This window comes from Dipodomys spectabilis, unplaced genomic scaffold (genome assembly GCF_019054845.1).
Source record: "Dipodomys spectabilis isolate Male_0828 unplaced genomic scaffold, ASM1905484v1 ptg000125l, whole genome shotgun sequence".
In the NCBI taxonomy this organism is placed as follows: Eukaryota; Metazoa; Chordata; class Mammalia; order Rodentia; family Heteromyidae; genus Dipodomys; species Dipodomys spectabilis.
Window position 1 is genome coordinate 21876169 of NW_024870802.1, and position 12806 is coordinate 21888974.

General features: G+C 38.0%; 1 protein-coding gene across 1 annotated transcript in view; it reads right to left on the bottom strand.

The window, feature by feature from the left end:
- Window positions 1-371: 371 nt before the first annotated feature.
- The window catches only part of Stambpl1 (STAM binding protein like 1), a 43829-nt gene continuing 31394 nt past the window's right edge, over window positions 372-12806 (bottom strand). Inside the window, exons 6-11 of the mRNA XM_042689617.1 lie at window positions 11065-11422; window positions 9847-9971; window positions 7693-7830; window positions 2068-2180; window positions 1074-1173; window positions 372-689 (exon numbers count right to left, since the gene is read on the bottom strand). Of these exons, the coding sequence (XP_042545551.1) occupies window positions 633-689; window positions 1074-1173; window positions 2068-2180; window positions 7693-7830; window positions 9847-9971; window positions 11065-11422 (891 nt within the window). The 3' untranslated portion in view covers window positions 372-632. The remainder of the gene's footprint in view (window positions 690-1073; window positions 1174-2067; window positions 2181-7692; window positions 7831-9846; window positions 9972-11064; window positions 11423-12806) is intronic.

Here is a 12806-nt window from a genome sequence, read left to right on the forward strand (position 1 = left end):
TCTTCTAAATCCAGTCAATCAATTGTCCCAGGCTCTCTGACACTTGATTCTTGAGTTGACACCTGTTGCACAGATGTCCTACATTGGTTAACTCTAAACATGACTCTGAGCCTGAGCTTACATGCATCCCAAACACAGACTAGGCTCTGCCAGTAGTCAGCTGCCATGTTTCTTCTCTCATACGGAAACTGCTTCCCTTATAATACTACAGGAAAGGGAATAATAATAGAGGACTTGACTTGGAGACAACTAAACACAGAATTTCTTGTTTGGAATTACATTTTATGAATTAAAAAATATAAACATTTAAAGGTCTGGAAATATAGGCAGAAGCATTCATAAATACCAGGCAAATTATGCGTTTGTGGGTTTTTTGCAGCACAATTTATTATCTGGTGATAGTATTTGGGTACATTAATAGATATTGATTGAATACCATGTTATCTCTCTTGAGAGAAAGCAACTGAAAAAGAAAACTTCAAAATATGCGAGAGCAATAAATATCAAACTTCCTCATCTAAAATGTATAAATATAAAATATCAGTCATTTCTGGAAACATCTTAGCAAAATCTGGCAATCACATGACCATGGGCAGGGGTGTAGAGCTGATGATGCTTCGATTTGGTACTTATCACCTCAGATCCAGAACAGTTATTTTTATGTCTTTTATCAACACATGTTTGCATATCTACGGAGGGAAAAAAATGGAGTTACTTCATAATGTTTGACACATGAGTGTAGGTTTCCTAATTTAAAATCTTTCCCAGTTACTAAGATATTGTCAAGTTTTTTCAGAGAAGTAAACACACACACACACACACACACACAAATATATATAGAGAGAGATAGGTAGATGGATAGGTAGGTAGGTAAGTAGATAGGTAGATAGATTAGATAGATAGATAGATATAGAGAGATAGATAGATAGATATAGGTAGGTAGGTAGGTAGATAGATAGATAGATAGATAGATAGATAGATAGATAGATAGATAGATAGATAGATAGATAGATAGATAGATAGATAGATAGATAGATAGATATCTGCCCCAAGATTCAACACTATGTACTCACACTGAACAGCCTGGGATCCTTTGTGTGGGGATGAAAACCCTTCTTTTTACAAGCAGAAACCTCAAGCATGCCAGCATTGGTGAGCCTGAAGATACCAGTACTATGTTTTGAGATGAAGAGAAGAAAAATAAGTGTAAAATTCAGGATCAATTGGGAAATCCAGGTTCTACATTTAAATGGCACAATGGATACATTCCTCAAATAGGACAGTGGAAGGAGACACAAACTAGGAATTCCATGTTCCCTCCCCCTCACTGTTCTTTTCATGACAATCTACAAGAGAGAACCTTAGGAGAGGCAATGATTTCCAAATGCTCGCATAGAGGAAAGGCTGACATCTACCCCTGGAGGAACCTAGAAGGGCAGGTGTTTCTGATGTTTCCAATAATAGTAGTGCTGTTCGTAGCAACAGCAAATATTTAGGGAGTGCTTGCTGTGGTGTAAGGAGCTATGCTGAGCATTTTACATGCAGTATTGTCTAAGCTCATTTTCACATTGATGTAGGCTAGGCAGTATAAAGGAGCTGGGACACCCAATGATCAAGTTGGCTAAGACGGGTGGATGGATGGGTGTAGCCAGAACTTCAAAGTAAGTTTCTCTGATTCCTATGATCACACTCACTCTACAATCACCTTTTTCTTCCAAACTAGGAAAGTTTTGGGGGTCATTCAGCTGAGGTTGAATGATAAGACGTAAAGTTTTTGATAAGACATAAAGTAGTACACATAAGATATCAAAAAAATCAAACTAGAATAACATCCCTGTTAAATGTCCATGTCAGAGACACATTCCTTGAAGAAAGAGAAATCTGAATTATTTCTGCACAAGGTCCTTAGAAAACAAAGATCTCAGCACTGTAGTATTTGTATTTGGGAACTGACCATCCCCTTCTTTTCCCTAAGAGCTTCCTGGGTCACACCAAGTAGCAGGTGGACACATTGCATCCAGCAGCCCAGATCAAACATTCCAGGTCTCCCCTCACAGGCATACTTACTCTTTGTGCTTGGGGGAGCAAACAATGGCAATGGCCTCTGGTAGCATGAGCTGGTAGGAACAGTGAGTGTGGAGATCAACACTGGATAGGAACGCAGTTTGTGTGGGATGTGTCTAAGAACAGAACAGAAGACTGTCATATCAAGGAAAGTGTAGCCTAACCAGGTTCTACCAACTGTTCTTTGAGGAAATACTACATCTTTTTCTTCTTCTTTTTTTTTTTACCATTTTAATCCAATAAGGATTTTTCCAGCAAATAGTTTATTGGCATGGTCTTTTCCTTTATACATTCCTATATTTGTACGGGGTCAGTGCAAGCCTGAGACATGGCTTCCTGGAGGGAAAGTGCTTTTCCCTTGTTAAGAAACGTTAAGTTACAAAGAAGGCTTTCAAATGGCATCTCATTTAATCATCACAAGTCATTTGACATCTTTCATCCTGAGACACACAGGAAGGGATACTGGCCTAATCATACAGCTGGCTAAGGAGCAGAGCTATAACTGGAAACCCTGGACCAGAAACATATATTGATTGATACTTTTGTGCCTTTTTCATCAATGACACAACAGCATTTCCTAGAAACAGAAGGAGGAGGCTCCAGGCTGTTGAAAATATCAGGGATTCATCCTGTTCAGCCATCAAATGTTCACATGATTGGAAAACAAAGTAGAAGATAAATAAAAACAAATATTCCAAGTTTCTAACTCTACACAGACTTGTGTTCATGAAAGGCAAAACCAGTGGTTCATATGTACTTATGGAAAATACATGCATGTGTTGTGATTGAAAATTTCAGATAATGTTGGTGGGAGTGTAAACTTTTTTAACCACTTTGGAAAGCAGTATGGAGATTCCTCAAAAGACTCCACATATAGAGCTCCCCTATGACCCAGCAATCCCTCTTTTGGGCATTTACCCAAATGATCACAAACAAGGGCATATTAAGTCTACCAGCACAACTGTGTTTATCTATCACAGCATTATTCACCATAGCTAAGATATGGAACCAACCCAGATGCCCCTCAGTAAATGAATGGATCAAGAAAATGTGGTATATATAAACAATGAAATTTTATGCCTCCATCAGAAAGAATGGCATTGCCCCATTTGTTAGGAAATGAAAAGACTTGGAAAAAATTATATTAAGTGAAATCAGCCAGGCCCAAAGAAACATAGGTCCCATGGTTTCTCTGATTTGCAATAACTAGTACATGAGTAGGACAAGTAGAAAAGGTCAAAAGCTATGGACATATGACCACATAAGATGATGTTAAGCAAAATGAACCCCAAGATAGGGACACAAATTTCTTTCTTCCTTGCTATTGTATTTGTTTCTGATTTGCTATTGTATTTATAATGTACCATGTAATTTTTTGTTTCTTTGTATGTTCCTCCCCCATGGTATAACCCCTATTTTCGCTGTATTTGATTCCAGTGTCCTGCATCTTGTATATACATTTCTCTAATTTGGGGATGGGAAGTGAAAAAACAAAATGCTTAAATAGGGATACAGGTTAACCCATTGTAACAATGATATGTACAAGACACTATGTTGAAAACCAACTTTACAACTTTGGCTGGGGGGGGGGGGTGTAGTTGTGGAGGTGGGAGGGAAGGGATGGTAGGGGGAAAACAAAGGAGGAGGCAACAATGCTCGATAGCAAATGTACTCATTACCTTGCTCATGTAACTGTAGCCCCTCTGTACAGTATTTTTACAATAAAAAACGTACACAAAAAGAAAATTTCAGTTAAAATCAGATGACCTTTAAAAAGACAAAGAATATGACCATCTAAACCAAGAACCTAAATGTCCTTGGTACATATTGTCTAGGTCCTCTTTCCAAGACTCACTGTATTCAGGGTGCAGACCACTGAACTTCCTTTTGGCAACATCATCATTTGTAAAGCTGGTGACAACCACTTTCTTCATGGGATTGGTTTGAAGATGAAAAGGACAACCTGTACAGAGTTGTTAGGACAGTGCCTAGCACATAGAAAGCCATTGGCTCTTACTAATTGCATGGGTTGTTTTATTTTAGTGTTGTCATTATTAACTAAAGAAGAATGGGTCTATAACAATAGCTTGATTCCTTTCTATAGCAACCAGTGTAGATTGTAGAAGTGCAGGAATTAGAAATGTTTTTTCTCGTGTTGATATAATAGAACAAAGTGAAAGTCATCTGGTTATTTACAGAAACACCTTCCACAGCGAAAAATACAATAACTGCTGGTCTATAAATAATTAGATTAGCCAAAGAATAGGATTATCCTGACACTACCTCCACCCTACCCCCACCCCTTTTTGATACTGAGATTGAACTAGACTTTGGAAATGAAAAGCATACCCCTCTTGTTCTACCTTAGCTTTTAAAATCCCAAATATTTAATAGGAGTGTGACTAGCAGGAACTGGCATCCTGTTGTCTTCAGGGAATTCTTTCTTATAGAAAAATGAAGCTTTCTATGTCTCTTAGTAAATATTAAGAAGTGTTCAAAGGACATACGTTTGCTGTGGAGGTAGTAATAAGGTTGTCAACACACTAGTTAATATGCTTGGGAATGTATCTCCAGACAATGCATACCACATGAGCATGTCTGAGACAAGAGAGCCACTTCTCTTATGAGGAGAATGTCTCTTCCAAGGGAGAAGGGTTCTCCCATTTCCTGAGTTTAAAGAAATGAAGATGATGGTGATAGTAAGAGAGCGATTGACATTTATTGCAATGCAGGTACTAAACACATCATTGAATTCTCACAAGAGAAGGTCAGGGCTATGTTTATCCACCTCTTACACATGAAGGAATGAAGGTTTGCAGTAGAATAATAATTTCCTAGAGCTCAGACAGCAAGTCAAGCCAAGAAACCTAAATCCAAATCCAATTCTGTCTGGTTCAGATTTAGATTTTCTTCCTTATGACTAATTTATATCTGAGCAAAGTTAGCTCTGGAATCTGTTGCTAGTATTACAACCTCCTCCCCCCGCCCAACAAAAATTAGCACAAAAAAGTGTTTACAACCACTAAAGTTTAGAAACAAAAATGTTGTTTGTATTCTTATATAACTACAACTTGATACAGTAAGATAAATTAAAAAGCTGAGTTCTGGAATTCTAGAAGTAAGCCAACTTCATAAAATAATTTAAATTTACCATTGAAAATATTATATAACCAGAAGACAACAGGAAAAACAAAACTTTTGCTTCTAATTTAGGAATTGTTTTGTAAGATAAACTAACAACAATTTGTCTACATAATCACATCACTTAAAGGAATAACATTTTTAGGTTGCTACAATTTTTTTGCTTTATAATGCAATCGTTACAGGAATCATGCTTTGCTTGACATTGTACTTAAAATGCAGTAATTTCCAAGAAAACAGTAAGGCATATTCCTTACTGTTAGCAACAATAAATAGTGTAAAGTTTTGCAAATTCTATTGTAAATCACTTCTTATATTCATCTATATTAGTCTATATTGTTTTGCATAAATTCAGGGAGGAGAGAAGGTACTCATTAACTTCACTCAGTCGGTGAGGTAACCTGGAAATTTTGGAGGTTAACAGTTTCTGACTAAAGGAAAATAGTAATGTATAGTCTCTTCTACCCGCCTAAATTACATAATACAATGTTTGCTAGCTATGTATGTTCTTCTGTTCCCACCCACTGCTTCTCTATAAACAAGTAATGCAAATATAAAATACAAAATGATCACTTCTTTCTTTTTTTCTTTCATTTTTCTGTCATGAGGCTTGAACTCTGGGTCTAGGCACTGTCCCTCGGCTCTTCAGCTCAAGGCTAGCACTCTACCACTTGAGCCACAGCACCACTTCTGTTTTTGTTTTTTTTTTCTGGTGGTTTATTGGAGATCAGAGTCTCAGGGGCTTTCCTGCCTAGGCTGGCTTTGAACCTTGATCCTCAGATCTCTGCCTCCTGAGTAGCTAGGATTACAAGTATGAGCCACCAGTGCCTGGCTCTTTCTTTTTTATTTTAATCTTTTGGTGATACTAGGGTTTGAACTCAGAGTCTCACTACTTGCTAGGCTGGTGTTCTGCCACCTGAATCACATCTTCAGCCCCACTTGCTGGCTATATTGGAAATGAAATCTTGTGGGCTTTACTGCTTGGGCCGGCCTTGATTTTTCAGTTCTCCAGACCTCAGCCTCCTGAGTTTCTAGGCATGAACACCACAGGCTGAGTTCACTTCTTATTCTCTAGGACTCTCCAAGATACCCAAGGATATGCTCTGTAAATACTAGCCAGTGTACTCTATGTGGAAGGTGACTTTTGCTCCTACCTGCTATGGTTGAATGATGGTGTTTCCTCCAAAATGCATGTAAAGCCTTAATATGCAATGCAAAAGTATCAAGGAATGTGACCTTTGGGGGTTGACTGCTAGCACCCTTATAAAAGGGCTCAAGGTCAAGGAGTTATCTCTTTCCTTTTTGCATTTTATCAGGTGAGGACAGAGCAATAACGCCCCATTTGGAAGCAGAGAGCATCCTCTGCAGATACCAAGACCACAGACTTGAGTTTAGACTTGTCAGCCCTAGAACTGTAAGAATGAAATTTTTTGTCCTTTATAAATCACCTACTCTAGCACAAATGGACTAAACTGGCATCACAAGCCCAGCTGTGTGGAGCTGAATAGAAAAGATTGTCCTTTAACTGGATTGAATAATGGATAACAAACAAAATGAAACAAAGCATCATCACCAATAATAACAATTATAGTTCTGAGTCCCTAAAAAGTCATGGTTAGAAATTTTCTGGCTGTATCTCACTTAATATTCAAAATAATATGAGGTCAAATATTATGATCCCCAATTTGTGCCTGGCAAAAGCTGACATTTAGACTGCTAAAGCAACTTGATGGTGTTCCTACAGTGAACTCTTAGCAGAGCAAAGAATGTGATGTGCCATACGATTTGACTTATTAGGCCTTTCCTACTCCACAAAAAGTTCTAACACTGTGTTGGAACCCATTGTTTTTGACCCTTTGCTCTACTCCAAATCCATTTATACAATATACACATCCTTGGCTTATAGGACATGCATTAAAATGTATGGACCCTCTTCAGTCCATATAAATACTTTTTCAAAGAAACATCTTAAGAAATTAAAAATATGGGCTGGGAAGGTGGCTCAGTGGTAGAGTGCTTGCCTAGCATGCATGAGGCCCTGGGTTCGATTCCTCAGCACCACATAAGCAGAAAAAGCCGGAAGTGGCGCTGTGGCTGAGCTGAAGAGCTGAGAGACAGCATCCACAACCAACCAAAAAAAAAAAAAAAGAAATTAAAAAATAACTGAATGTAGATCATAAGCAAAAGGCAAAAACATATAATAACTACCTATTCAAAACAAAAATCTGGCAGTAAAACCATCAGGAAAAAGTCATCTAATTTCCAAATGTTATAGTCTCTTTCTCAACTTTGAATGGCACAATAAAAAAACATAGCCCAGTTTTGACAGATTTAGATACAACTTCACATTGAAAAAAGATTTTGTAATATGATGGCTTTTTTATAGCTGGAAAAAAATTGAAAACAAGAAATTAATGAAATTAATTTCTCTCAGAGGAAAAGAACACACCATCCAAACATAAACCGAACCCCAAAAGTCAAACATACATGGATCCAGCCCAGAGTGAGGAGATCGTGCTGATCCTGAACACTGAATAACTCTTCTACATTCTCTACATCACAATAGTCTGGTCCCGCAGACTGCTTTGGCACAATCACATGGGTGATGGTAAACTCATTATGTGTCTGAAAAAGAATGAGCAAAAGGCATAGGACAAAAACAATGAGTAGGATGTGAGAGGATGTGATACCAGAATAAAGACCACCTCTACTACTCTTATCACCCCTCCTCTCAAGCCCAAAACAAAGTGTTACTTTAACATGAAAACTTAACTTTTACCAAATGTATTGAGAATCAGCTGGTTGGAGTTCATAATCCATTTTCTTTCAAGTAGAACACATCATTTGGAAGTAGCATCCTGGGATTTGGAAGGGGGGGGGGTCTATGGGAGCTTAATTAATTAATAAATAAGGTCTTAGCCTATTAGATCTCTAATGAAACAACTCAGAACAAATAAAGGCAAATTTATTTAGAGAGAGATATACTAGTTGAGTAACTTCATACTACGACAAAGCATATTTCTGAGGGTTGTAGAGGTTGTCTGTTTCTCATCAATCCATCAATAATCCATCAATAATTTTTTTTTGTCAATCATGGGGCTTGAACTCGGGACCTGGGCACACTCCCTGAGCTCTTCTACTCACGACTTAGCAATCTACCACTTTGAGCCACAGCACTACACCCTGATTTGTCTTTTCTTTTCAAGGCTTAGGACTTTTGTTTAAGATTGGGAAACTCAGTAGGACCTTCCAAAAGTAAGTTGTTTTGCTTTTACAATTAGATAAAGAGACAATAAAAGTAAATTATTTTCTTCACAGATAAAAAGAATTGAAAAGAAGTGGCCGGAAGTAAATGCCAATCTTCAGGTAAGAGCTGTTTGGTTGGGAGGAGCTGTGTTTCCTCATCCCATGCCCCACCCTTAGAACACAGTGCCAGCCATCCTCGCTCTAGCTCTGAGGATCTTCCTGTAAATTTGGCATTACTCCTTCTATCTAGATTGCAAGCCCTTCTCCACTCACTCCAAACACAAGGTTAGCTCCTATAGTTCATTCCCATGACAGGCATCTTGAACTTCTACTCTGTCCATTTGGCCCCACTTAGAATCATCTGATTTTTCCCAAGGACCAGGTAACCATCATGCAGCAGGGATGAAGCTACTATAGACTACTGTATACCTAGCATGGCGCTGGAACATAAAGGCTCTCTGAAAATGTATGCTTCATGAAAGAGTGAGTGAATAACACATGCATGGATCAACCAAAATGAGTTAGTCCACAAATCAACCTAATTAAATATCTCATATGATGTAAGGGAGGAGGCATCAGCCCCAATACAGCCACCAGATGGGCAAAGAGGATGACTGTGTGTATTAGATGGTGGGTCACTGTGTGCTTGTCACCAGTGGATTCTTCTCTTGGAGGAAATATGATAATGAACTATTGGAATACAGCAGGTGAATGTGTGTTGAATAAAACATATTATTCTCCTTATATGTTGGATAATGAAAATGTGCCTGGATCCAGACTATAAATGGCTATCTAAAAAAGACCACCAAAGAACACTTTTAAAATAAACCTTTCATCTTTGTTTCAATGATAAACTAAAAGATGCCTCTCTTATTTTGACATAGTCTTTTTACAATACTTCAGGTAATATGTTCATTATTAAGTATGGTCTGGGCTTACAGTTTGCTGAACTGTTTCCTTAAAAAAAGGGAAATCAACTAAATTTTGTTTTATTCCATATGTATCTGAAAAGGAATTGCAAGTAATGTCTGCCACAGAAAGAACAAGCTGAATGAAAGTGAAATGAGTGTATGTGAAATTAATGATTGCATTGGAAATTTAGTTTAGAAAGGAGGATGGACTTAGAAATCTGAATAGACATAAGTATCACTTTTCTAGAAAAAGATTTAATTTATGGTTTGACTGATTTCTCCTACAACAAGTTGCATAATGCCCTTGACATTTAAAAAATCTATTTTCCAGAAGAAGCACTCTATGAATAGTGAAATTAATCTACATAAGGCTAATGTCACAATATTTGTAACTCTTAGTGTGTTTTTATTCTGCTCTGCTTACTACAAAAAAAGCTAATTCTAAAGTATGCTGTGCAATGAGATAGGAAAAAAAAGACCATACCAGTTTCCCACAGAGTATTCCACATGTTTCTATTCCTCTTACTGTATTTGATTCAGCAAGCAGCAGAAATTTGTGGCAAAGATCTCTTGATAAAACTACACATCTCAGTCCTTCAACCACTAAATCTAAGACACAGAAAAAGGAGAAAAAGCTAAAAATATATCTTGCATCTTACCCTTCAAAATGGTTCAAAAATACAATTATCAAGTGTTTCATATTTTGTTAAGAACTTAAAAATATTGGTTAGAAGAAATGTAAAATTATAAAGAAAACTGTATAATGTTGAGATGCTTACATGCGTATGCCCTAGAACAACCATTTCCATAGGTGTATATGTTCTCATTTGGCACCTAAAATATACTACTAAATGCATAAGCTGCATAGAACACATCTTGCAAATGATACAATATACAGTAAATAGGGTAAATATTACTACAGGTTGCTTGTATCTTAATAAAGTTAAGATTACTTAATCTACTAAGCACATTTTTGTAAATAATTAGCAGTGATGAACTTACAATGTTTACCTATCATGATTCTTAAAAAATAAATGGAATGCAAATTCCATCTGACAATGTCTGACAAAAAGAATTTCCTCTTGGGTTCTGGAATGTTGCCAGCATGGATTAGCAGCATTTAGCAATACGTACTGCTAGCAGAAACACATACACAGCACTTGGAGGTTAGCTATTCATAGTCATAGGAACTTCCTGTACCGGGAGGATGCTATATGTACTAAGCATAAACATTTCATTGTTGAAGAAAGATCTGGGCAATTTTCTTATGATCTCCTTTCCTCTCCAATGAAAGTGTGTTTGTTGTTTGAAACACATAGAAGAAAAAGTGCTTGGCGTTGTTCTCATCAAAGGTCTTTATCTGGTGACAGAATATGGTCCTATTTATTTATTTATTTTTATGGCATTACTGAGGTTTGAACTCAGCATCTTTTTGTTAGGTTGGTGCTCTACCCCTTGAGCCAGACCTCCATTCCTGCTTAATCTCATTTACTATAATCTGATCTATAGAACCAGGCAAGAAGTTGCCTGAAAGTTGCTTAAAGTATAAGCCAGAGAGAACTGAAAGGAGAGCTACGTCATTCACAGGATGTAGGGGTACTGCCCTGACCCATAACAAACTGCAGACATCCTCCCAGAGGTTGTAAAAACGTGATTCTATTCGCCCAGCCTCTGCATCCTCCAGGGCCCCACCCTCACTTACTCTGAACCGCACTGAGAGTAGCTGCTGGCTTTAAGGCCCTGTTTACAGGAGGAGAATGACCAGCAAAACTAGTTGCACTGCTTTTATCTGGTTGATCAGCCAATACGTTCAGCAAGGCATTGTTCTGGTGTGTGGAGAAGCAGGACAGTGCATTGCCATCAATCTGCTCGGAGAGCATCGGGGTCTCCTGGCTTCGCATCTGACCTCGGGCTAACTCTTGCTTCTTGAGTTGGTCTTCAAAAAACAGGAACTGCTCAGATTCTAGCTGCTGCTGACGCATCTGAGCAATCCTCTTCCTCTCTGCCTCAATCAGTTTCTGCTGCTCCAGTTTTTTGAGGATTTCGGCTTTATATTTGTTCTAAAAAATGTGATTGTCAGAAGAAAAGGTTAATTTCCAACTCAACACACCCATGTGGGATTAGACACTTTAATCTTCCAACAAACTAGAATAACTTGACACTGATAGGCCACACAGCATCACAGCAAAAGATCTTTATTCTGACTATGACTGCAGTCATAAAGCCAAACATTTTTTAAACCAGAGACAGAAATACACAACAGTCATTAGTTTGTACTGCTAATTTTTTGAAAAATCGAGGTCAGTTTTGTCTGCTCAGCATGACTTGTTAGGTCACATGGACCAAAACATCTCACCCCACACTGCATTTTCCAATAAAGCATTTCTTTAGATATACATGTAACTATTTAAATAATCAAAATTAAAAAAATTAAAAACCCCCAAACTAGTCACATTTTAAGTATCCAGTAGCCACACCCAGTTGGTAGCACCATATTGGAAAGTAGCACATAGCATGTTTCCATTTTCACAGAAAGGCCAATAGGATGGAGCTGACTGGAATCTTTTGCGTTTGACTCTAGAATCTACTCTCTGCTAGAATTATCACAGAGTAGAAACTGCTTAGAAGTACTTCCAAAGTGTTTTCCAACCATCTCTATCAAAACTAATCAGGAAATTTGTCAAAAGAGAAGAACCTCACAATATCTTAACAAAATAGCTAATCATTAAGAGGTCAGAGAATAAAATGTTTAAACAAACTTCACAACTGGTGTTGATAGAAACTGTGGTGACTCTGTAAGTGTGGATAGTTTCGGGGATGTAGCTTACAGCAGCACTTTATGTACAAGAACATCTCTGGGTCTCACTGTTGTAAATTCTTATTTTTCTGGTCTGGGGTGGGACTGACATTCTCGATTTCTAACAAGCTTTCAGGTGAAACAGGTGCTGCCCATGACCAGGGCTTACAGGCCAGTCTGTTCATCTAGTCACAGTTGCTGCCTTTCTACCCCCTCAGAGGTCAGACGATGAGGTCACTGGTGTCATTCCAAGTAGAACAGGGCATTGGTGCTAAACATGCTCCCCACTGGGAGACCCTGTAGGCTCTGCTGAGTGTGGAGGGGATTTAGACTAAACATTTCTCTTCCTTGATGTTACTTTGTCTTTGCTTCCAATATCATTGTGTGTGTGTGTCTGTGTGTGTGTCACAGTTCAGATCAAATCATATCTCTCTATAGTTGAGAGAAACTTCAGATGTTAAAACATCTCAGGCAAACCAGACTTCCAGCCACACCCAGAGGATGTCAGAAAGCTCTGGGACCATTTTCAGAGAAAGTGAGATTAAATTTAAGTAAGAGTCAGGGAGTGTGGCAGCCTCTAGTACAAATAAACACACACACACACACACACACACACACACACACACACACACGAAGCAAAACACCAC